Source organism: Periplaneta americana, chromosome 15, assembly GCF_040183065.1.
Source record: "Periplaneta americana isolate PAMFEO1 chromosome 15, P.americana_PAMFEO1_priV1, whole genome shotgun sequence".
In the NCBI taxonomy this organism is placed as follows: domain Eukaryota; kingdom Metazoa; phylum Arthropoda; class Insecta; order Blattodea; family Blattidae; genus Periplaneta; species Periplaneta americana.
In genome coordinates, this window is record NC_091131.1 from 119551180 (window position 1) to 119577780 (window position 26601).

The window sequence follows — 26601 nt, forward strand, 5'->3', positions numbered from 1 at the left end:
AGGGCTTGAACTGTAGATCTACTACAAATTATGATAGGGCATAATTTAAAACAATCTCTCTCTTTTTCTCTCTCGCACAGAATAGTTTAATAGTTTATATTACATGTCTAAGAACAGTGTGTAGACAAGGTCAGATAAGCCAAGAACAATTACAAAGAGACTGAACGATCAAAAGATTCGTCAACGCATATACTGTACATCAATAAAACTACGTAACAGTGCTAACAGAAACTTTATATTAAGCTTTCCTGAAAATATCATATGAAATGTAATTATTTTATCTAACCTCGTCTTTAAGTTTACACATTATACCGGGATCACTTTTCTCTTTTCTGCAGTATGTTATTCATATTTTCTCCAAGTGATGGCCTGAACACTTGCAGAGTTCTAACACATGATTACAGGCTGTTACAAAAGAAACATTACAACGCTTCCATTCCTCAAATGAGGTATAGACATTCTTATATATTCAAAAATTTAAAATAAATATTATAGTCCAGACACATGATCTGAAGACATTAATTCGTCAATTTAAGCACAGAAACTTAATCATAAACAAAAGCAAAAAAAGATCTTTTCAATGCAATGTTTTCTAACGTTCATAAAATAAGAGTTCAGACAAGTTTTGGGGGGGGCATAACTCCGCCTATGACACAGTCCCATCGCTATTACAGGTATTCATTATACCAACATTAACATCATCAGCAGAAGCAGTAGTAGCAGTAGTATTTTTCATATTACTCCCCAAAGGAGCGTGTAATGATTCATCAATTTAAATAAAGTGAAGGAGTGAGAATGAGGTAGTCCAAAGCCACACTTTTAACAAAAATGTTTTTTTATACAAGTTCATTTCTTACACATATGGGGAAGCTACTAGCAAAATATTATACAAATTACTCTACAAATGACGTAATCCTAAGTATATGCCGAAGAAAATATGATACCGATCCTAATAGCATTGGACTCTAAACCTTTAACACTCTCTTCTGTAAAGTTTTGTCTCTGTGGCTTAGGACTACTTGTGTATCATTCTCACTCCTTCAATTGTTTAACCGTATTATGCACATGATATGGTTTTTGGTTTAACATATGCAGATGTGGAAACCACCGATAACACATTTTCACTACTACCCGATCTGTTCACAACAACGGCTTGTATAGTTATTAGATTAACACTAACTATAACGTCATTGGATTCACAAGTGGCATGATTTCCAACATTTAATCATTGGCAAGCTGAACAAAAGTGGCTAATATTGTTACTTCGTATCTGGATGACATTCTAAATCGTCTACTCAAAAGTACGATTTTATAGTTCAATAATAATATCAATGTTATAAAACTGGTAAATCCTGTAAATAATGGGTAATCACAACATAAGTTTAAAATTATCAAATTGGCAACAGTAATCAGTTTTTTCCTCGTCATTCTCATTGAAACACAGCTAGCAACTCTTCAGTCCCAGTGCGGCAAATTAAGAAACTTCTATGAGGATACACCTTGTATCATAAGAGTTAAACACCCATTCTGCTTATACTGTACCAGGGTTTGGCTTAAGTCTACTTTCCCAGCTGTATCTGTACTTATTGTGTTTGTGTATCTTAATCAAAATCACCAGAGTTTAATCATAATCAGATCTTCTCTTGCGGATTGATTCAAATAAAGTAGAAGCAGATGTTGCTATTAATGTACAATCAAATGATGGCTTTATTTTGTTTCGTACAGCTGGGTTATTTAGAACATCAAATCTTGATACTGCAAAGCATATCAGAAATATTCTGTCGTCTTGTCTCGGTTATTCATTCTCTATTTCTTCAAAATAAGCTTGGTGTTTTAAAATATTTGAATAGAATATTACACCAGGGAAAAGTTGAGCCTCGAGGATGATTCTGAAATAAATAAATATATAAAGTAAAGAAGTAAATGAGTAAGTAACTGAGTAAATAAATTAATAAAGAATAAGTATAAAAGTAACTAAATAAGTAACTACGTAAATAAATGAGTGATCTATAGATTATAGTAATGTTACATAATTTATTCCTCTAGTTCTGGTCTCCTAACTTAATGCCAAAATATTGAAAGTAAGTATTCTTTACAAAAGCTGTTATATTCTGTCTCTGTTTTACTAACGTATATGACCCACATATATATCAAAACAAATTTGGCTCATTTACACAACACGTTTCGACATTTCTATGAAACAACACTATTATGTTGTACTCTCGCATAAAAATGAGAAGTCACACACTTCACTTTTACACGACAACCAACAACACAAAACTGAACCTCTAATTTTAAAACAACTTTTAAAGGGGATAGGTTTATTATCTCAGTAAGGAAATCTGTAGCCTCATCAGCTGGATTGCACTTCCATAAATAAATATATATGTCATTTCTCTAATTTATTGTTAGTTTTAATAGCAATATCTAAGAGTAAATATTTCCTTCGTAATTTTTTATGACCTGAGACACTAAACATTTCAACTTCCTGTTTATAGATAACGTTGGGTGCAGACAGATAAAAATCTCCAAGAATAAACAACGGATGTCTTAACCTCGGTTCATTTTAAGGGGAGGATACAATTTTGTACATCCCTCAAGGGGGGATATAGTAGGTAGATTTTAATAAATATAAAATAGGAACATAATAAAATATATTATGTCACATTTTAACTAATAAAGATTAAATTAGAAGCTATCGTGCCTTTTTAACAAACGACAAGCACATTGTAATATTACTATATTACGAAAAATATTGAAAACATAAAATTTTGAATTGTAAAAAATTCTGACGTGGTACGCGAAAACGGATTTTATGTTTGCAATCAGTGTGAAATTGTGATTCAGAAACGCTAATTTATTTCAAAACAACAAAATCCATGCAGAACGGTGTAATTTATTCCTCTAATGCCATTAAACAAATAAGTACTAAGTAAATAAATAAATGATCTTTAGATTATAGTAATTTTACATAATTTATTCCTCTAATGTCATTTTAAAGTAAATGCTAGAGACCAGATACTTATTCTTTATTAAAGTATTGCAATATAAGCCAAACTATAATTCATTGTTAAAAGAATTGCAGTTACTTCCGTTTGATGACGTCACTTTAAAAAAATAGCCGAATTTTTTGGGCCCTTCAGCTCTTACTAATTTGCTCTGAAGATGGAACCTGTAAGTAATTCCCAAACGATGGAGAAGTTAAGTTCCAGTCCATGATGGAACATCGAAAAGTCTGCATCTATTGTGAACGCAATTAACGTATCTGAAGCTTCATTTCATGACTAATATTGAACATTATGGAAATTATTGGTATTTTACAATCAATGTTTCATAAAACTCCTGAATAAAAATCCCTATTCTAACAGAGCTAGTTCACTGTAACTGACATACCGTACGTGACAAATAATACGATTTTGATGAAAAATGGGTATACTGAGCCATTAATTATAATATCACACCACAAAAATTTATATTTATTAAACTTCCTTTTTTATATATTTTACTTTTAATACAGTATGATCTTCATTCGGGCTACTTTAATCTTATGTATCAAATGTACAGTAAAACTTGCGTATTATGGAAGCAGTAAAATGCAAACCATATAAGATTTCACAGAATCTGCAAGATTTCGTTTCAGAAAATTTCAGGGCAATTTCCGTAGCCTCTGGGTTACTCCTTCACCTTTCAGTTCACTGAACATCGTCGTTGTTCCTTCAATAACTCCTATGTGACATATTTATCGATTTTCAGATTGTTTCTCTATTAAATAACTTAAATAGTGATACAAGTAATAAAAATCTCCTATATGTAATAATATTCCTTCTTTTCGAAAATGTAAGAATTCACAGTCTCTTATGTACCCTGTCATGGGATGAATAAATGTGTTTTTTCTTCCTACAGAAAAATTGTATATTTTGCACATAGGAGTTATTGCAGGAACAACGACGATAATGTTCAAGTTCCAATGAGCAGATACCTGGACAAATGGAACACTAACCTGCCACCAGTCCACACATATCTATGAACATTTATCTTATAGTTCCTGTTCAGGATCTTGTTCTTGTTGACTCTGTGGTTGCACGTTGCTTTCAATAATCTGAAAGCGAGATAATCTTAAAGTTTAGGAGTCGACAAATTTACATCTCGAGTACAATGAAAGACAGTCATTTTATAATATGAAAGCTTCAAAAGCTAATTGCTCAAGTTTTACGTAATTTTACCTGCAGGAGGTATCCTAATTTTAAATTAATTATGGAAAAATTAAGGTTTTATCATATAGATTCAAGCTATAATCGCAATATTGTGAAAGTAACAGATAAATGTTAGATATCCCATCTCAGTAAAACAAACTGTCACAATTAAAGAAACTTTTGTAGTGTATTACCGAAATTTTACTTTTTACTTTACCTTCTGATATACATATGTCACAGCTTCGGCAATATTAAGATCCCATTTTACTGACACTTCAAACCATTTTAAAATTCCGATTGAAGAGCAGAAGTTATCCATATGAACAGTGTTGTTGAGAAAATCAAATCTATGAATGTCGCACTGAAAGGAAAAAGAGTAATTTTAAAACAATCAAATGGTTTTTAACAATAGGAGTTTTGTCAGGATCCGTCTGTGCTTATCATTTTAACAAATATTAGTAGTTAAAAATATTTTTCACATTTATTTATTTAGTTTTTTAACGTTTTCGGCTTGAGCAAGCCATCTTCAGAAAAAAGTTTTATGCCTATATGTATGAAAGTGTATAGTACAAATAAATGAAATAGTTGAAAAATATAAGTCTCTGTGGAGATGAGTGAACATACAATGGTTAAAACATTACTGTATTAAAAACAAGGGCTATATAAGCCATGATCAAAAGTTATTAAATACTAAAATTAAAAACATGTGCGATGTAGTTGCGATTAAAATAGGTTGGTTCATCTGTAGTAATGTTCAGATCTGACTAGAATATGGTGAATCAACTGTGAGGGAAGAAAAGAAAATATGTGTCAGATTGTGATACCTATGCCAAATTATAATGAGGGGTCATATACAAGAACAGAGCAAATTACATATGTAGATCATAATACTGTTAAAGCTATGAAAAGCTTAATAAGCTACATAAATCTAGTTACAAACATCACGATGTAGAATATGCACGCGAGCGCACGGAACAGTTGTACTAAATAAAATTGAAATTCTAATGTGGTTTGATAGAAACGGAGTTTGTTAAATGAAAATTATGATTTATTGATGTAATTAGCTAGGCTATGAAAATGAAGCTATACGCTGGAGGTAGGAAGACAACTGTTTGGTGCGCTGCGTTTACAAGTTATCACGTGAACTAAGTTACAGTCGACAGTGGAAGGGGGGGGGGGATGGTTATAGGTTGATAAGCAAGCACGTGGGATATGTGCGTTCAAATTGAACAATGGGTTATGTAAGTTTGGGATCTGTTCATTTAGAAGCGTTAAAAACTAAATAAATAAATGTGACAAATATTGTAAACTACTAATATTTGTTAAATAGATGAGCACAGACGGATCCTGAAAAAACTCCTATTGTTATTGTATCAGCTTATCGGCCCTCACCATTCCTTTCAAATGGTTTTTACCTGTAACAATAAAATTTCCTTAATTTCATATGCAGCGCAGCAATTGCTAAACTACTAAAAAGTCTTGACTTAGGATTCCGCGGCCAGTGTTTGTAGTATTTCATGAGGGGCGTATTTGCCTCTACCGCGTTGCAGTAAAGCAGGCATGTCAAAAATCAGACACTGAAAGTGCAGTGTATGTGCGCGGAACGCCGGTCTGTGCAGATTGCGTCATTCACGTGTTGCTCTTACCAGTTCTTAGCGGGAGGGATGCACAAGAATCTATTCTGCGCTTCTAGTGTTCAATTAAATTGACATTTGGACATTATAAACATACTTAGCAGAAGGAAAAAACACAAGTATTGTCAGTGTCTATATTTGACAATAATTGTACACAAGAAACAATAGACTTACTCAGTTACAATTCACAATGCAGTCGTTTGTAAAGAATCATTTATTTACATGATTTGTATACAGTATTTGAAGAAAATGTAAATATTGCAGTAATTTCGAAACAACAAAAAACGAACACAGTATTTCATTTTACGTAGTAGGTACTGATTATTTCAAAGTAATGCTCTTTCATTGTTCCTCAAGCATTATTGGGACCATTGGTGCACAAATGCTAAGAAATAAAATATTTTACTCCCAATTACATGCAATAGGACATTGTGAGGCTTTTACACTGGAATCATTTCCTTGCTGTATATTAATATAAATTCACATTATTATTAATAAATTGGATAAATTAAGCTTGAATTTAAATTTATATATAGTTTATTTGGAAAACGTTGAGAGCAAGTATTAGCAAGTTGGGAGCGTTACTGAATTGAGTTAAAAGAGTACTTCACAAGCTGTAAAGCGAGGACATTTTCTTTATGTCAGGTTTAAGGATTTATTAACGTAAGTATATTAGATAATATAGTAAAGTGAGGTGGAAAATTCGCCATTATGTATTATTTTTCCAGAAAATTTTTCTGCCTTACAAATAGTTGCTTTCTTCCTTCCCTTACAACCTCAAGAGCCTCACATGTATTACTCACTATATTCTCATCACTTATCAGCTTATCAAATAAAAGCTGTAAGTCGTCTAACCATTGATGGCTGTGTTAGTACAGACTCCAATACAACATCATTTTCATGTTTGTCTTGCCGTGAGAGTACTAATTAAGAAATAAGAGCAGGCGAATATCATATTTTGAGAACTTTACTAATATGATTTAAATTCTCATATCACTATTAGGTCCACATGATATGATGAAAGTCTTTCATTTTAAAATAATTACTATTGGCTGAGGAAAACATCATAACATAACAGTTATGTTATATGATTCGTGATTTCTCTTCTTCGTTATATATATGGACTCCTCACTTTATTTTCCATAACGCATTCACAATCACAGCTCGATGAGCACCCGTACTGATCCAAAAGCTGATCCAAAAGCTGATCTGCTACTATAGGTACTGTACAGCCCTGTCGCGTTCCCCTCCAAGCCGATTCACTCCCTCCAGGTAGGGGAATAGGAACTGCACGTTGCACGCAGACCAGTGCACAGTGTGTGCAGGGTTTTGACATGCCTGCAGTAAAGTGAGGTTGTTGCTACATCTGCCGAGACTATTTCGTCTCTGTTCTCCCCATAGAGAAGAACTGGGCCTAAGTGTAGACTTTAGGCTTCCGCGGCCGGTGTTTATGAAAAGCCAGAACAGAACTACAATAGTCAATGTCACCTGTCTTTTCCTGCAACGCTGTGGAATACGCACAATGAATGGTCAACCAACAGACCAATCACAGGAGAGAGAGAGAACCCATTAACCAACCAACCAGCAATCGGCAGGAACACAGAAGCAGCTATATAACATCCTCGCTATGTGGTACCTAAGAGGTTACGTCCATTTTCGGTTTTTCTTCTTCAAAATGTTCTAGAGTTCCTAGAGTGGAGCAGCGTAACCCGGAGTGAGACAAGTGGCCAACAGGCCTGGAGCTCACATATTTAGTTTCTTTCAGCCCCGAACCCCTTGCAAGGACGCGTTTTGCGTACCTGTTAAATTTCTCCTCTCCCTTCTCTTATTCAATTCAATTAATAAAAATCTTCCTATAATAATATCGGACAGCTATAGCAATTCTGCGTGCGAACGGTCCTGGTGCTGTTACCTAGACGGTAGGGTGTGCTAAAACCCACGAAGCAAGCTGAAATCCACTGCAATGTAGATTGTTGCTGGGCTAGTAAATAGTTCCATTAATTAATGCTGTGTTAAAATGTCAGGGTGTATAAGTGCTGTTTATAACTGATACAATTACAGCATTCTGAGGGATCATAAAACGTGAATCAACAACATACTTTAGTGGGCCTAATGCCTTCGTCTCTGTGTTGAAGGAACAATAAAAATTAGCTTTTTTATTTAGACCTAATAACGGAATAGAAGTTAAAATGCATTGGAAATTTTAAGGTTTTTAGCAAATTGAGTTTTATTGTTGTCCACTTGGCTTTACTAATTATTACAAGCATCAGATTATTACCAATGTTATCTTTGCAGTTGTCAGCAATGGGTATATAAAGCGTTATTGTGAATTCGTTCTTATTGTCAGAATTAATTTTGTCTCACTAAAACAAAGAAAAAATATGCACCGGTAACAATTAATTACAGAAAATAATACGAAGTATGCAATATTTATCATAGGTTAATATGCAGCTTTGCTATAAAATAATAATGTCACTTTAAATACTATTCAACATTTCTTAAGTGTCTCAGATATTATTTCATATTAATACCTTACGTTGTCCGATTCCCGCTATGTTAATATTTGTATTTGTGGTCGTAATACCACACCTCTTCGTTAAATATCAGCTCCGCAACATTTCGCACTCACGTCAATGCTGCTAGTATACAGCTGTCCGGTATTATTATAGTAAGGTATTTGCTAGCGTCAGAAGTCACTGTAGCTCTGAAGAAGACCACAATATGATGGTCGAAACGTCAGTTTCTAGAAACAAGAACCCGGAAATAAGTCTGCTTTGCACGCATGTTATTCGAGTACAATTTCTGCCGAGTTCCAGTTGAATCTGTAGGCCTATTAGTCAAAACTGCGTTAAAGTAGGTCTTCGCCATTTCTACAACATTAACTCATTATCTCAGCTCCGTAATGAAATACTCGGACCTTTCAGCAGCACTGTGGCATATCAGACTACTTTAAATGACATGAAAACAGATGAAGAGAAGGCGAGCAATTACTGTTTTCATTAGTAAAAGAAGAACTAGTATTAATAGACGAACCAGTTGATAAAACTCTACTGTCGCGACTTAGGTTTTTGGTTTCTAATTCAGGATTGGAGTGGCAGCTCACAAGGCAGCAGTTGTACAAGAGTTTCTGGCTCGAAAACAAATCTCTCCACTTGCTCACCCAACATATTCGTCCTGCAACTACTTTCCACTCCCGAAACTAAAAATACCGCTGAGGGAAAAACGTTTCGATGACAGTGGATCAATTCAAGATAGCTGATAGACAGTCTACGAGCTATTTGTAACAGGATCAACGTAAAGCTATCCAGTTATTAGTTAACCATATCGCTCACTGTATAGATTTGTTTCTAATGGGGTAAAGTGATATTATTGATCGTAACTCATAGCTGTAATCGCTCTTTAATATAATTCAGTCCTATGATTTATTCGCCAAGTATAGGTGAGGAGGCGAGACATGGCATGTGAGCTGTGCGAGAAGAGAAAGAATGAGCTATCAGAAAGGCAATTTCTTTCAGAATGGTTAATATTATCCTAGATCATATATACCTAGATTGCTCGGCCTTATAGGCTTTGACGGTAACAACTTTTGTCAGGTTTAATATGCTGCCATCTAGTTTTTACGTAAGGAGTCACGTCGTAACTCCCATTTGAATTGCATTAACGACTGTACTGCTATCTCGTGTTCGTTTACGGTGGACAGGTGGCGATCCTGACGGTTGTTCTCTTCAAAGTGTAACCGATTTTAACATAGGGATTAGCAATTTGTTATATATGATCTAGAATATTATACGAATGTAATCTACTGAGACGGAAGTTCATCTCAGGCTAATACATATCTTCGTCCGTCATACCTAGCCACGGCACATGATAACGTCACAGGACAGCTCTCGTCCCCTCCACTGTATGCGACAGGCATTTTACTTTGTATCCAGTGCACGTTTCAAAAAGTTAGCCAAATATTTTGAATCAGGCTGCTTAACTAGGCATATTGTTTCCCAGTACGGGAACCAAACAAGTTTAACATAGCATAAGAATAATATGAACTGGTTGGAAATCTTATTTGCAGATTCATGGTCAAGACTATTTAAATATATCCCTGTCGAAATTCACAAGAAAACTGTATCACAGTGTGGCACTGTTACCTCGAAACTAACCTTGTTTCCTATCAGCACACAAGGGATGTGCTTCCCCAATCGAGAAGCAACTTTATTTACTTCTCCTCTCCAGTATAACACACTCTCAAATGTTTCATTCCTTGTTACATCGAAAACAATGATTGCTCCACGTGCGTTGTTGTAGAACACACGATCACATCTGTTCCTGCCTGCAATAAGAAAACATTTCTCATTTCTTCCATTTACAAATATAAGAATTGACCATAGAAGCTAGATACATTCATGGAAAAAATGGTAAAGATATCCTCTATGGACGCCATGAAGACTTTTGGTGGGTATGGAGGTACAGTTCCATGTTTTCATGACCTCGACACTAGAACGACGTGGTGCGGCTGGCACCACTCCCTTACCGCCTTTTACTCCCGGAAAACTCTGTATTCGATAAAATTATATTTTGGGAGGCTGGGTGAACATCCATTTTAAAACGGTTCAATTTTGTTTGAGACATATTTCACATCAGTAGTAGTTAAGTGAGTCGCCAATCTGTTATTTTCCATGCGAAAAACATAATCTTAAATGCGCATAATGGATAGTCCCTAATTATCGTACAAAATTTAAGTAGGTCTATCTTATATTGCTTAGTAAAGATGTAATGTCATTCTAAAGTTAATTCATAATATATTCTTATTGCTAGTTTATTACAAAGTCTTTCTCGCGTTCTGAGACATAGTAATATTTTAGCATCTTATATTGTGTTTCAACGTAACTTTTCCATCTCATTAAAAAAAAGCTATTATTAGGTATATATTTTCTTGATTTTAGATTCCAAGAAACATTTTGTATAGAATTTGTTTGTTTCCTACAAGATTTCATTATATGAAGTTACAATATTCGTTGTTTCCTGATACTTAATTCACGAATTCAGAAGGCTATCATTTTTCAACAGATGAACAGAAAGACAGCGAATGTTTTACAAAGATCGTGCAATACTCTAGGGACTGATTCCTGTTGTCATTATGAAGAGAAAAGTTCATATTAAATACATGTGTCCGATTTTGAATAGTTCTGCAAATAACCACGGTTCTTGCTTTCGTAACACAAATCATTGTGAACTTCTGTCGAGAATTTTTAATGTAAAATTTATCTACATTATTTTTTTATACTTCACTTCGGTATCAGACTTTCATGTTCTTCAAATGCCGTATTATGTAAAAATATGCGTAACAAGATAGTAAATACTCATATATGCGGTCATTATGAGAACGAAACAGCTGACCAGAATAAACCAAGGAGAAAAACAAAACGTGAGGCAGATAGAAGATTCTACTGACGAAGTATTATGGAAACAGCTGGAAGTGTCTGAGGCTAAGAGCATAGACAAGACAAGACAAGACTAACGGAAGACATGAAAAAGAAGACATGATAAGAACAGGCAAAGAAATGAAGCAGCTCCAGATACCTATTAGTGATTGTGAGGACAGAATAGATATGGCATGTGAGAGGTTATTAAATGGCGAAATTGAGGACAGATTAGTGAGGAGGTTGGAATTAACGAGGGAGAAGAGTGCTAAAAAGTGAGTTCAAGAAAATCAGGGGTGACAAAAGTGACAGAATAAGAATAGAGAAGAAAATGTTAAGTGTAAGAAGTTAGAGTGAGAGTGTAGTAAGATAGACATACAAATAATGAATAAAAGAGAATTAAAGTGAAAGAACAGCTGAACGAGTAAGAAATGAAAGAGGGAAATTGGAAGTGAATTATATATTTCATTTGATTCAATGTTGTGGGTTGGGAGTAGCATCAGGGGTACTATAACTGTAGGAGTATTTTAGAAATAAATTTATGGAAAGAGGCAATAAAAGGAGAAATTTACGAGTGAAGTGAAGAGAAAGATAAGTAGTACGTAAATAAATAGAGGATAGAATAATAGGATGTAAGTGTTGTAAAATAGAGAAAATGAAAATTTAGTCAAATAATTTAAGAGAAAATGGCTGGAAAAGCATGATAAAGAGTAGGTAGAATTGAGAACAGAGAATTAAAAATAAATAAATAAATAAATAAATAATGTAAATTATTAAGGAAAAGAATATGCAATATTTAATAGGAAAGAAAGAATTGGAAGAGAGACAGTCTAGGTATGAGAGAGAATAGAATAGAATAGATAGCAATTCAGTTAAAACAGAATAATAGAAAGTAATCAGAAAATACTTGGCAAACGTATATATTAACATAAAAGAGCGGTATATATTAAAAGGATGGTGGATCAGAAAGCAGAAATGTAAAGGGTCCACCATAACTTTGAATTGTAAAGTTGGCTGACAAATCTCAAATATGCGGACACAACCAAGCATAACATGATTCGGTTTAAATAATCTATTTGCGATGCAACATAAAAATAGGCCTATTGGCTGGTTCATAATGACGAACATGTAAATTCATCGACTACTCAAAAGATCTCTGTTTAATTTATATATCTTCAGTTTTTGTATCTAGTACATATGCACTTTGCTGTGGTCGTGCCAGAGAACCAGTCCCATCCCGAGGCTTATTGTGTGATTTCGTAACCAGCTATTTTTACGATGATGGGGTGTTAGCCCTTCGCCCAACCCTCAAGCTGGAGGACCACCCCTTATGGGCTGTCCACGACTGCTTATTCAGCAATAAAAAATGTCCAATTTATCAGTGACAGATTATCGTATTTAGTATTTAAGGGTAGATGGTGCGACATCGCAATTACAAATGCTCACGCCCCTACAGAAGAGAAATACGACCATGTAAAGGATAGCTTCTATGAGGAATGCATGTGTAATTAAATTTAACTTTTTAATTGAAAATGTTGAAGGAAAATTACACACGCTAGGGTCTTATATGATAGAATACGGTAAGTTAATATTATTCTTTCTTTGAAGCCATTCCTTAAGCTTGGACAATACGGGGTCGGTGAGAGGCCTCGAAGGAATACTAAGCGCAAGCATATACAGAGTGAACCGTGAGTAATAACATTAATTTCAGGGGGTTATTCTTTGAGGTATTTCAAACAAAAAAGTTTAACACAATTTTTTCGCGTTTGATTCCTTTTCGAAATAAAAATTGTTTTATACGACATATTTCATAGCGTATTTTGGGAAATAGGCTTCGATTTAATTCCCAATGCTCAGTCACTTTAAGAGAGTAGCGTGTTATGATAATAAGTTATTTAAATAACTTTAGTTTTGTCCTTTAAATGTGCAGAAATTTGATCAAAACAAATGTAACTTTTCGTTCTGAAAAGGAATTTTACAATGTTATGTTTGTTCGGATCAAATTCTGCACATTTGAAGGACAAAACTAAAATGCTTTCAATCATTTATTATCATAATACTCTGTTTTCTCAAATTCACTTAGCATATTGGGAATTAAATCGATGGGTTTCCCAAAACACGCTATGAAATATTTCATATAAAACAATTTTTATCTCGAAAAGAAAGCAAAAACGAGCAATACTCTATACCTCAAAGAATAGCTCCTTGAAATTAATGATATTACTTACGGTTCACCCTGAATAACAAATATGACACAGTTCGTTTAGCTTCTTTCACTGTACTAAATATTGTGCAAGATATTCTCATCTTTACTGAGCTATACCCTATAAAATCTCGCCCACTGGAAATTCTACGGTTTCTTTCTCCGTGGAATGTTTGCCGTAGTACATTGACGTCAAAGCAAGCGCATCTTTCTGACCTTGACGTCGTGCGCGGGCAGCAAGCGCTAAGTATGGAAAGAGGAAGGGTTGTGTATATGAATAAGCAGCCTGTTGGATTAAGAAAACAGTGGTGCACAAACTTCAAACGGAACGTGGAATTTTATGTCATTATTTTTATATGGCTTATTTCTCTTTGATATTATCTATTTTGTCTGCAAAACAAAAGTACTAACACTGATTTCTTAATATTGCACTTGTGTTTTAAATCTTAATAACATAATAGAGAGTTAAGAAGGAATATTCACTTAAATTCCATAGTAGTATAATATTATACTGTATTAAGTGGATGAAACACATCATTCATAAAGAAAGTGATATTCCAAAGAAAGAGATTCAGTATGACATAATAAGTTGGAATTTATATTGATGGTATCTTTAGTCTTACAAAAGTAATCAATAAACTAATCAAAACAACATTACAGTACAAAGCAAAGTTACCTAGGTACTGTATCTGTTTTAAGTGTAACTAATATTACATAACAAAACTCTTATCGCATTATGCTTTTAAGGTGATATTTGTGAGCAACTTCCTATCATCAGAATATTAAATTATTTTGTCGAAATCTGCTGAAGCTATAGAGCCGACATTTTTACAACACATGGGCACGTATCTTTTGCTTTTGGTGTAACAGTAGTTGCTTTGGTAATTCATTTCCTTACAAACAATTTCCATGCGAACATTTAAAAAATTTTCAATACACTATCTTCAGTAATACGTATATACGGTATATTATATTTAGGAAACATTCTGTAAGGATACTAAAAAAAATAGGCCTATACCTAAAAATTTCACTTTTCTATACGAAAAGTGGAGAAAATATTTCTTTTGAATAAAAAAAAATCAAACTTGTGAAAAATGAGCATTAAAATTAAAACTTACATTCTTATAATGCACTTATACTTCTCAGGCAAATCTAAAAATTAACATGGATACAGTTTTAATAAGTTCTCTTCCCTTTATCTATTGAATCAGTGCTGGCCATCCCTGAATATAGCTCGACCAAGCGGCATATACCATCTCTTTCGTCTGTCTCTTTCCTTTCCGCTGTAAAGCGCTCAGGCTTGCTCCTGTGGGCATCAACTGACATGCCTGCCGTAGTACCTAATATCTATCATGGATATACTTTCTCAGGTAGATGAAAGTTAGCAATAGTTTTCCTTTGCTTTCTGCACTAGTGACGAATAGAATGTGAATTATGAGTAAATGATGAAATTGTGACAGTAAAAAAAGAATCATCTCGCATTTTTAAACTTAGATTTTACTTTGACTTGTCTATATTTGAGCCACTTCACACGTATAAAGTACGCATCAGTCATTCTATTGACGCTGCGCGACAATATTTTAGACATTCTAATAAATTATGAGTGAACAAAAGCCAGTAATTTGTTGTAATAATGTACCTGCTAAGTCCCGAAGTTGCAGAATAGTACTTTGTCCATCCGGATGTTGGATGAGTTTTGCCCCGCAATCTGCATTCAGTGTCGCAGCATGACTCTCATGAAATGCATTATAACAGTATCGCTGGATCAAGGACGTTTTTCCTGTACCACGATCACCGGTTACCAAAACCTTTAAAAAAGATCTTTGGCTATTATTCATATATCCCTGTAAAAGAGAAGAACAAATTAATATGTGCATCTACTTTACATATTACTCGTGCATCAAGATTTCTTATATGGAGTTAAGACAGATCCAAAATCTATAAATTAGAGCAAAATTAAGAATTTTCGCAGTCCTGGTCGTGTAATTTGGGGAAAAAATTTCCTCGTCATGCCAGTATTGCAAGAAATCACTGTTACTTATTTGCAATGTGCAGGAAGAGCGACGCGACACGATGAAACTCTAGTGAGAGAATTCCTCGATTTACATACAGAGTATGGAAGCATACACTCAAAAAGCCACCGATACTAAAAAAAGCTGCAACCTAAGCTAATCCTAACAAAACTCATCTAACTTCAGATAATTTACATGCTTACACTGTATAAAGAATAATTTCAACTGCACCAGCTCATATAACGAGAAGCTAAAGCACTAAGACAGATGCTAAGTTCAAGTGATGTTAATTCGTAACAGTACAATTTTGAATTTTGAATTACCGAAGTTTCCATTAGTGTAATTATTAAAAAGTCTCAGTCCGCATTTCACCAGTTTTTAAACATTAGGGTCTACATTATAAATGATAAAAACCGATATTTAAAATAATTTGAAAAGTCAACAGAATGAAAGAAATGCTTTGTTATTTTTTAATGAATACAAGGTGTAAGTTAGCTTATTTCACTTGTGTCCCAGAAATATAAATCACGTGTTTACGTTATTAAAAATACGATATAAAATGATTGTATGAACGACAAATAATATTATTCACACTAATTTCTACTACCACAAGTCTTCAGAATGTACATTCCGAGAAACTGTCCACTTTATGTACCAACTATAAACAAATTTTCCAAAATTCACTATAGTCCACGGACATACGAGTATATTAAGCGTAATTTATATCAAATGGTAAAATATTCACATACCATTTTAATACATTGTGATATAACTTACCAACAATACATTTTCTGCAGCTTTGAAGCTCAAATCGCATTGAACGTATATTCGGAATTGTTCACATTGCATTTTTGTCCACAAAAACTATTTAACTGCCTTACATTTGCAACTCATAATAAAATTGTGAATGACAGAGCAATCAAATGTCATGGAATGTTTCCATGGCTATGTATTTATAATGGTTTGTATTATTAGTGCGCGCATTATCAAAGGTTTCCATGGTTCGTTGAACTAAGCTTTCAGTTGATGCATTCATATCGCATGAATGAGTATGTATGTGATCCCATGAAAGTTGTAAAAGAAATGTATTCATGCAGACTTTTATATTTTAAAGATCAGAAAGAAGCATAGGCCTACTTTATTGGAGGTGAAAACAATGTGACATAGGTAGGTAATGCTAGTGTAGATACAAACAGAAACATTGCTAATTAAATCTTGGTGTACGAAATTACGAGACAAGTGAAGCGGTTTACAACTGGCAAAAATTTCGAAAGAATCAATAGAATGATGTAAGAATATTCGAATGAACCAACATCTGCTGGTACGCTATTTACTATCGGAGGGAGAAACATTACTGCATTTATGCAAAACAAGCTTTCAGATGAAGTTGATTTGAATAATTTCGAGGGAAAAATTGTTCCGGGCCGAGCATCGAACCCGGGACCTTTGGTTCAACGCACCGATCCAATTTTTCCTTCTATATCAACAGACCTCAAAGCGGGCTGACAACCGTCAAGCAACCAACATTGTTTTTTGTTTGTTGTTTTTTGTCTTTGTTTTTTTTTGTTTTTTTTTTTCGTTTTTGTTTTTATTATTATTATTATTATTATTATTATTATTATTATTATTATTAATTTATTATTAATTGTATTTTTATTAATTGTGTCTATTATTGTCATTATTGAGTGTAATTAGTTACCACTGCCACCGGGTATATACCCTTTGCAGTGTGAAATAAATATATATCTTTTATTTTTCTTTCCGCATTGATACAACTAAATTTAAAGCATGATCCGTCTCCTGATGAATTTCTCTGAATTAAATTTGCCCTCACGGGTATCAAGTAGACCATCGCTGGTTTAGAATATCGGTAGTGTTGGTGATAATATTGGCAGTATATCTTATTTTACTATTAAGTGGGGTGGTCACTACGTCTCAGCACTTTGGCTTTATAGATCCAGTGGGTTTACTCTCCAGGAACGCATTCCCAAGTCACACTGATTACACTAAGGTTTAGAGAGTATCCAGATTTCGACCAGCCCCCTGCTTGTAACGTCGCCAGCGATTAGGGAATGGAGATGGGACGGAATGATCTTGATATTTACTATGGAGAGAAACCCGAGAAAAACCCGACTGAGACTTTGTCCGGGAGTCTAACCGAAACCGTGTGCGGACAGGCTGAAGATGTGACCTCAGCCACCGCAGATGAAGATAGACGATGTACCCTAGCAATGAACTGACAAAATTTATAACAAAAAGTGTGTTTTTTAGTTGGTTATTTAACGACGCTATATCAACTATTAGGTTATTTAGCGATGGTATTTGGCTAGGTGAGATCGTGATTTCGGCATAGATTACCCGATATTTGCCTTACGGTTGAGGAAAACCTCGGAAAATTCCCAGCCAATTATTCAGCCCAAGCGGGAATCGAACCCACGCCCGAGTTCAACTCCAAATCAGCAGGCAAGCGCCTTAGCCGACTGAGCTACCCCAATGGCTAAAAGTGTCTTGTTAACATCAACAGCTACGAAAGATACAGCTGTATACTCAACTGTCAAATGGAGTAAGAAATATATTAATCCAAAGCACGATATAATTAAAGTTCAATCGTAAGAAACGGGTCGCTTGTAGTCATTACAACAATGTAATGCGTTTCGAAATGTATTCGGACATGGAACACCTTCGTGTACGACTTTTCAAGGAGCGTTTCAACCTGATTTTGAAAACATCTTTGTAACTTCAGTTCTTTAGAGCCTAAAAATACAGATATTAATACTCGTATGTGTGTAAATATTGTTTGTTGTGCAACAAAGATTTCTATCGAAGCGAATGTCTGCTTCTACTTCCTCCCTCCCCAAGGGGGGATTTTAAAACAACGTCAAGATGCCCGAGCGTTTAAAATGAAAGAAAAGTACAGAAGTGGAAATTTTACTGTACCTTTAAAACTTACGTAGTATCTCTTACAAATAAATGAATATGATTGTCCTACAGGTATATAGATTATTTTCGAATAATTCGAAAGGAACACGAAATTTCTTGCTATAAAGAAATAGAAAAGACGAAAATACAAGATTTCACTAGAGATTATGCGACTTTTTCGTCCATTTTTGCAAATTTGCCCATTGTCCAATTTAGTATTTTGTTATAATTATTACATCCTACAAATTATAAAGAACATAGTTTAACAGAAATAACTGTACACAATTGGGCAGAATACTTTAGACCAATTTTTCGGCATCAGAAAATCTAAAATAATTTATTTTTGAGAAAACATCGAAATAATTTTTGCGCCATCGCAAAGCTTCCCATTTATGATGATGATGATGATGATGATGATGATGATGATGATGATGATGATGATAAACTGTAGCCAGTCAATATGGTTTAGTTTTTTCCTTAAAGAAATCGTCATATTTTATGTTTTTTTCAAAAACGAAAATTACTGAAAAATTGCGGAAAACACAGTTTAAATTTCTAGAAATCTCATGAAATAATGCAAACTCCAAATTTAAAAAATGGCTAAAATAGATAATTTCTGAGAAAAAAATAACATTTTTAACAAACGAAGCACAAATATACTTACTGTATATCTGTGTTCGTATCTACCAAGAAGTGTAGCTACATCCAAGGGATGCCATAAACCTCAAGAAACCAAACCTAACCTGTCAGTGATCCTCAACCTTACGAAAACTCGCTTATTCTATAGTTTCACAATTTGAAACACACATATCGGACATTGCACCGTGTCTTAACAGTAAAAGCTCGCACTTCTTCAATATTCAGTCATGATCCTTTCGAAAATCCCAAAATCGTCCACTTTTCATTATTTACATATTCACAAACTTAACGTTAAAATTGGTGTCCATAGACCAGTTGTCGTCAGCACTCGATGAAATGGGTAGAGTGCATGGAGGGTAAGGAACTCTGCTCCGTCGTACACAAGGGATAGAGAGACAGCATACCCGCCAGCAGCGACGATTGCACGCTAGGGTTGTGTCGTGTTCGCGGGTAAGAGACGCTAGCCCGAGCGTGCAGTGTTTTGATGACCGTTGCCATAGACCAATAATTGGACATCGAAAAATAGACTCAGAAGAAGCAGAACCAACCATTGACAACCGTCGCAAAAACCACGAAAGGTGCATTACGTTTTATACCTTCCACAAAGCAGGTAGACAAAAATCAAATAAATACAAAAACATAATAATAATAATAATAATAATAATAATAATAATAATAATAATGTAACATTGTAATATAAATTGTAGTCTATCAGATAATACTCACATAGGTGGTCACAGGTGACAGGATACCGAGGTATGGTCTAGGAACAGTGTCCCTGGATTTTTCTCTTAACTGCAACATTCTATCGACTGTCGAATGCACCAGTTCTCCTGGCTCAGATCTGAATTGTATTTGTCTTCTATACGAAACTGTGTGGCGTCGATGCGAACTTCGTGTTCGTACTTGTTGCGGCTTTTGCTGTTGATCTGTTCCAGTCAAATCCTCCGAGTCCTGCCTGTTCAATGGTTCTCCTGCTGGAGATGCTGGCAATACCCGTTGTGCAACAGGAATTCTTCCCTGCGTATTTTGAGGAAAAGGAGTTTCCACTGTGTCTTTTTCCGTTGATGTCGCAGAATAGTAAGAAGAACTCGATGAAGTGGGTGAATTATCTTCAAATGACTTATAAGAGAAAAGATTTCTAGCTTTCTTTGATGAAAATAGTAGTGCTATCGGCGAAAAGAATTGTTTGATCTTATTAGACACACTGGAACAATTTAGTTTGCCTTCGCCTACTACTCCACTTGTTTCGAGGATATCTTCCTTGCTTATGTTCACATGAGTTTCACTCCCTGCCATTGTTTCATTGCCATAAAGTGAATATTTCCGTTCTTGTGAGTCTGTAGTGTCTAATAATAAACTTTTACTAGAACCCCCTTTCAATAACTTTCTCATTTTTATCGTTGTCCTGACAGATTACTGCTCCCGTCGAGTGAAAATAAATTTAAAAAGATCTAATTATAAACTGAAATATTAAGAAAATTCAAAGCAATCAATAATTTAAACACTAACATCGAAGACGGAACACATTACAGATATAAAACAGTTGTAACCGGTACTTACGACAAATGTCAATAGTGCAACTACTACGTATAGCGATCGTCAGGTATCAGGAAAGCTCGATACAGAGCGCTTCTACGCATGCACAATCATATAATCTTGTTAACCAATAGGCTTTCTTCAGTTTCTGAGCGTTGAACCACTTCCATTGGCTGTTTTCTTGTAGATTATCGATTTATGTAATATTCTCAAAAACATTATCTGTGATTTTTTATTACCTTTCATTTTCAGAATACACAGGCGTTTAAAGATATATGACCTAGAATTTTCTGTTCGTGTAAGAGAACTTTCTAATCACGGGATAAGTTAAAACCAATTGTGTTTGGATAAAGGGAGATGTCATAAAAATGAGTTTTGAGATAAATGAAAATTACACTTCGGACTTTTATTGAAAATAATTTTCTACAATTATAAAATACATCAAATACTAGTACTGTTTTTTTTTTGCACACCCACTTGTAGAATTTAACCTGGAGAACAAATCTCCATTTGCACAAAAAATGACTTATGCCCCTTTACCCGAACACCATGGAATTATTTACATTTGGGCAAACTTTGAAATAGTTTTGCTAGTTCTTAATAGGTGACACCGTAACTCATCTGTCATAGCTTTACCAGCGAATAGGGATTACAAAGAATGGACACTGAGCGAATTTTCCTACGTTTTGTTTCTCTGTGCGCCGGCATTTAGTTCCACTTTCCAGCGCTAGAGGTTAGTGTAATCGAGCACACGCTAAGATAATAATTCAGAATAGAGTTGAGACACAGGATCCAAACATCGCTTACGTTATTGGATAATCCAGTAACGCTTTGCTTCAAATAAATTCAAGTTAACAGCTTTTCCTTATTTCTCAGTGATAAACTAGTTGTAATAATAATTTTTTTCTATTTCATATATAATAAATCATATTATAAAATAATATAATACATTATAAAATTATGTATCAAATTCGTTTAATATTTGTATACAATATAATATAGGTAGGCCTATATGGTTTTACTTCTCATAGGAGTTTTGTTTTTCCATTTTCAGCGCTATCAAATCATTACATATTTTAATTCTTGTTAGAGTCAACGTCTCAACTCTCATTATAAAGGAACTCTAGACTCTAGACATTACAGTTAATGACGGATTTATTATTTCATCGGTCCAATTTATTTTATTTGAGTACATAATGTACCTAGATGTATTAAATTGTATGTGTTATATTTCCGCTGTGTCGACTGCTAGCTGGTGTGATGTCAGTGCCAACTCCTGGGAAAAAGCAGAATCTCACACTCAAACTGGTTTGAAGGTCATTGAAATCAGTCCTGCTACATCAAAGGTACCGACGCGAAGTGTCCATACTGTATTATTATTATTATTATTATTATTATTATTATTATTATTATTATTATTATTATTATTATTATTGTTATTATCTATACGCTGGCTAACCTCTAACCTCTGAAATCCATATTTATCCCTAAAGCAATTAAATAATTAGAACCCAGTCTTTAAATAATATATTTCAGCATCTCTAAAGTACTTACAATCATAAAATAACAGAGTGGTAGCAATAGCATGAAAATGCATTGTACTTATTCATAACAACAAAACTCTCCAATTATCATAATATGTACCATATAGGTAGTATAAACAGGATAACTACTGAAAAAAGTTTGGGGCGTTTCAAAAAGTGCAATATGCCTTATGTATTTTCATTGTTCTACCTGTCGTTATAGACTCTAGTTATACCACAGTCTACTATATACAGTCGCGAAGCTTGGGGTGTATTTTTTGCAAATCTCGTGATAAAGCGCTCCAAGTGGTTAGCAACTAGAAACAATAGACTGTCCATGGTCGACTTTGGACTGTGTCGTATTTCTATCGAGTGCTAGCTCGTTGCGTATTTCACATTGATGCTTGTGAAATGTTCGTTATTGGTTGTAATGAAAATGTTAGTGGCTAAAATATAATAATTTGAATAATAATATGGGACAAGGAGGAGACGTTTGTAGTGCTATAAATTGTAGCAACAGTAAGAGAAAGAGGCCAGAGTTATCCTTTTTCCGATTTCCGAAAGATTCAGAAAGGTTCCTAGGTTTCCACAAGAATGCTGTGCAGAAACAAAACTCTTAATTTTGAAGTTCTTTGTGACTGTTAGAATACATTATATCCTTAAATTTCACAATGAAATGTTTCAGTCTAACCGAAAGGACATTAGATACCGATTAAAGTTCTGTCACTTAGGCTGCTAAATTTCCAGAGGAATAAAGGTTAGGTCTACTTTTTTTTTTTTCAGAGGATATATTTTTAATTGTAGCTATTAATTTTGTTATTATTTTTATGTGTTATTTTACTAAAGACGTAGAAAAATTAAGTTTGTTTTAATGAAATTTATTGATCACGTTTTATTTTCAATTCTGGTGGGGTTATTATTGCTTAGGCCTACTTTTTTTTTTCAAAGGACATGTTTTTAATTATAGCTGTTAATTTTGTTGTTATTTTTATTTGTTGGTTATCTAGAGCCGTAGAAAAAGTCCGTTACAATAAAATTCATTGATCACGTTTTATTTCCAATTCTGGTGTGATTATTATTGCTTAACCTCATCCCACTTTGTTAACTACGTAAGCTTACACACAAGTACCGGTACACGTAAGTTACTCCATTAATTCATATTTTCATTATTATTGTTTTAAAGGGAAATGAAAATTAATATTTATTGGTTTCATAGTTAACTATCGCTATAATCTTGAATGAGTGAAGCTATTATAGTAAATTTCAGTTCGTTTTGCACAAACAAAAATTATATTAACTTATTTGTTGCAGGTATCTTCGAGTTTATGGTGGAATTTAATATACTTCATTAAAATAATAAATTAACTTTATGCATTTAATATTTCAATAATGGAAGGAAGGTGTTAATTTTTCCAAAAGAACACGACAACGAAAGTGTTTGTCATCTGCTAGGCGAGAGATCTGCGATGATGAGGCGATAGTAGCGATCCTAGTGGTGGGCAACTACCCATGTTTGCATTTTTACTACATATTGAGCTTCGCGACTGTATATAGTACACTGTGGTTATACTACGAAATCACCCGAGGGCGAATTTTGGGCATGTGGGATCATGTGTTCCATCTATTCGTAGAAGTAGTAACTAATGAAGCCGTACTTACACGAACAAATTTTTTTTTTTAATTCGTCAAGTTTTGGATACAGTATCGAAATCTTGGGTGATCTCCCGACTGTTCCTAATTACTTTTACTTATTGCTGAGAGTTGGTTCATTTATGATGCTGCACTCCCGTCATAACCAGGACGAACAGCGTGAAAACAAATTTGACAGATAACTATGAGAAGAGGAACAAAGGTGTGCGATGTCTTGTGTAGTACTGAGGGTTATAAGTTCATAGTTTTGATACATACACATTTTGGTGGGAATGTGCCTGTTTATAAATTGTTTCAGCGAATCTCCTAATGATAACTGGGATACTTTCCACTTTTAGATCTTGATGTATCTCTTCGTTTCTTGTGTACCACCCGCTGTTATGAATTACACGTAATACTTTATTTTGTACAACTCGAATGGGATCTAATGTTGTCTTAGGTGCGTATCCCCATACTGTAGAACCATACAAAAGCACTGATCTAATCATCAATTTATAAATTGTTACTTTTTTAGATGTTGACAAGCACGAGTTTTTAAAAGGGGATACAGTTGTACCATTCTTGCTATTGTTTTTGCTCGTATATTTGCAATGTTGGTATGCCATAACAGACGACTATCCAAATGGATTCCAAGATACTTAACAGAATCCTGAAATTCAAGGGCAGTACCATACAGTGTGAGTTTAGTTTGTGGTACACTTCGAGTTCTACTGAAGGCTATGACTTGACTCTTCATTGTATTTACAATTAAGCGCCAATGTTGGAACCATTCTTCTGTAAGGTGGACATGCCATTGAAGTCGACCAATGGCTAGATCGGCATTACGATGTGTAGTGTATGCTAGTGTATCATCTGCATATAAGGCTAACCTGGTGACGTCAGTTTCTGGAAGATCTGAAGTATATGCACAATATAAGTAAGGGCCCAGTACTGAGCCTTGAGGAACTCCTCCTTGAATTTTCTTTTGTCTTGATAAACAGCCGTCTTCCTTAACACAGAAACGTCTGTTCCGAAGAAAATCAGCAATAATATGAATCAGTGCATCAGGAACCTCTGATTGGATTAATTTATAAATTATACCAGTATGCCACACAGAGTCAAATGCAGCCGAACAAATTATTAATTACTAATCGATAGTAATTCATAATTTGCTCGTATCACCATGGGTTCATTATACTGGTGTTTAAATATACCCGGCCCATAATAATAATAATAATAATAATAATAATAATAATAATAATAATAATAATAATAATAATAATAATAGGGCTCTTTAAACACCAGTGTAATGAAGCCATATTTAAAGTAATATGTGGCGCTACGGCCCGTGAAGGGCCTAGACCGACCAGCCAGCTGCTGGCCTCACGCCCACATGCCGAAGCAGATGTGAACGATCATCCAACCAGAATGGAGGTATCGTGTGGTTAGCAGATGATCCCCCCAGCCGTTATAGCTGGCATTCGCAACCGCATTTCGCTACCTATCGTAGCTCCCCAAGTGCATCACGAAGTTGGATAGACACCGGTCTCATACACAGGCCGAAATTTCATGAGAAAATTTCTTACCCCATGAGGACTCGAACCAGCGCACATTCCGTAACGCGAGTCCTAGGCAGGATGCCTAAGGGTACATACACTTTGGAGCGACGATAAACGATAAAAGAAGCAGCGATGCTATATCAGAGAGAATTGAAGCATGCATTGTCATTGAGGTGTACATATTGGAGTAACGATAAAAGCGACAAAAAACCAAAGTTCCATTTTCTTCGCTCTTATCGTTCATATGATCTCTGATTAAGATAATATTAACCTGTATAAATACCGGTGGTTATCAATATATCCGAATATTAATCGATTTATTATTATTTCGTCCTATTAAATTAATTATTGTAGATATAGACAAATTGATCAGTTGTGTACTTATTCGTCATATGTTATGCGATCACAAGAACCAATCACAACACAACGAATTTATACTGTCTTCGGGATGAGAAACGGGTTGAATTTTGTACGTATTTAGGTTACATTAACCTTGAACTTAGCAGCTGATATTTCCTATATATCTTCTTTCATTAAGTGGATGCATAGAATATCTTCTACTGATAAAACAAAATGTTCGCTTCCCGCGACCTCGTTGCTCCGATATGAACACTTGATTCTTTGATAATACCAAAGCTGGAGCGACGATAAACGATAAAAGAAGCAGCGATGCTATATCAGAGAGAATTGAAGCATGTATTGTTATTGAGGTGTGCGTATTGGAGTAACGATAAAAGCGAAGATACACGATAAAAGCGACGAAAAAGCAAAGTTCCATTTTCTTCGCTCTTGTCGTTCATATGATCTCTGATTAAGATAATATTAATCTGTATAAATACCGGTGATTATCAATATATCCGAATATTAATCGATTTATTATTATTTCGGCTTATTAAATTAATTATTGTAGATATTGACAAATTGATCAGTTGTGTATTTATTCGTCCTACGTTATGTGATCACAATAACCAATCACAACACAACGAATTTATACTATCTTTGGGCTGAGAAACGGGTTTAATTTTGTACGTATTTAAGTTATATTAACCTTGGCAACTGATACTTTCTAAATATCTTCTCTCATTAAGTGGATGCATAGAATATCGTCTACTGATAAACCAAAATGTTCGCTTCCCGCGTTCTCGTTGCTCCGATATGAATACTTGATTCTTTGATAATACCAAAGCGTCGCTAGATCATTTCTCTTATAGTTTATCGTTGCTCCAACGTATACGTACCCTTAGACCATGACGTCACGCCGCGGGACTGAAGCCATATTTACTCGAGCAATAATAATATTATTAATCATTTATTATAAATTATTTTTTTGTTATATG

At 34.4% G+C, this 26601-nt stretch overlaps 1 protein-coding gene across 3 annotated transcripts; it reads right to left on the reverse strand.

Annotated features, from left to right (window-relative positions):
- Positions 1-336: 336 nt before the first annotated feature.
- Positions 337-20594, reverse strand: LOC138715295 (ras-related protein Rab-38-like). Of its 3 annotated transcripts, none has more exons than XM_069848059.1 (6): positions 19741-20594; positions 15084-15252; positions 9982-10151; positions 4411-4554; positions 4001-4099; positions 337-1889 (listed from the first exon to the last, which is right to left on the reverse strand). In XM_069848059.1, the coding sequence occupies exons 1-5, from the start codon at positions 20407-20409 to the stop codon at positions 4037-4039; spliced, it is 1215 nt and encodes a 404-aa protein (XP_069704160.1). In that variant the 5' UTR covers positions 20410-20594; the 3' UTR covers positions 337-1889; positions 4001-4036. The 3 variants fall into 3 exon arrangements, with proteins under 3 accessions (XP_069704160.1, XP_069704159.1, XP_069704161.1); XM_069848058.1 differs by having other exon boundaries at positions 15084-15288; XM_069848060.1 differs by lacking the exon at positions 19741-20594 and adding an exon at positions 16234-16374 and having other exon boundaries at positions 15084-15288.
- Positions 20595-26601: the final 6007 nt, after the last annotated feature.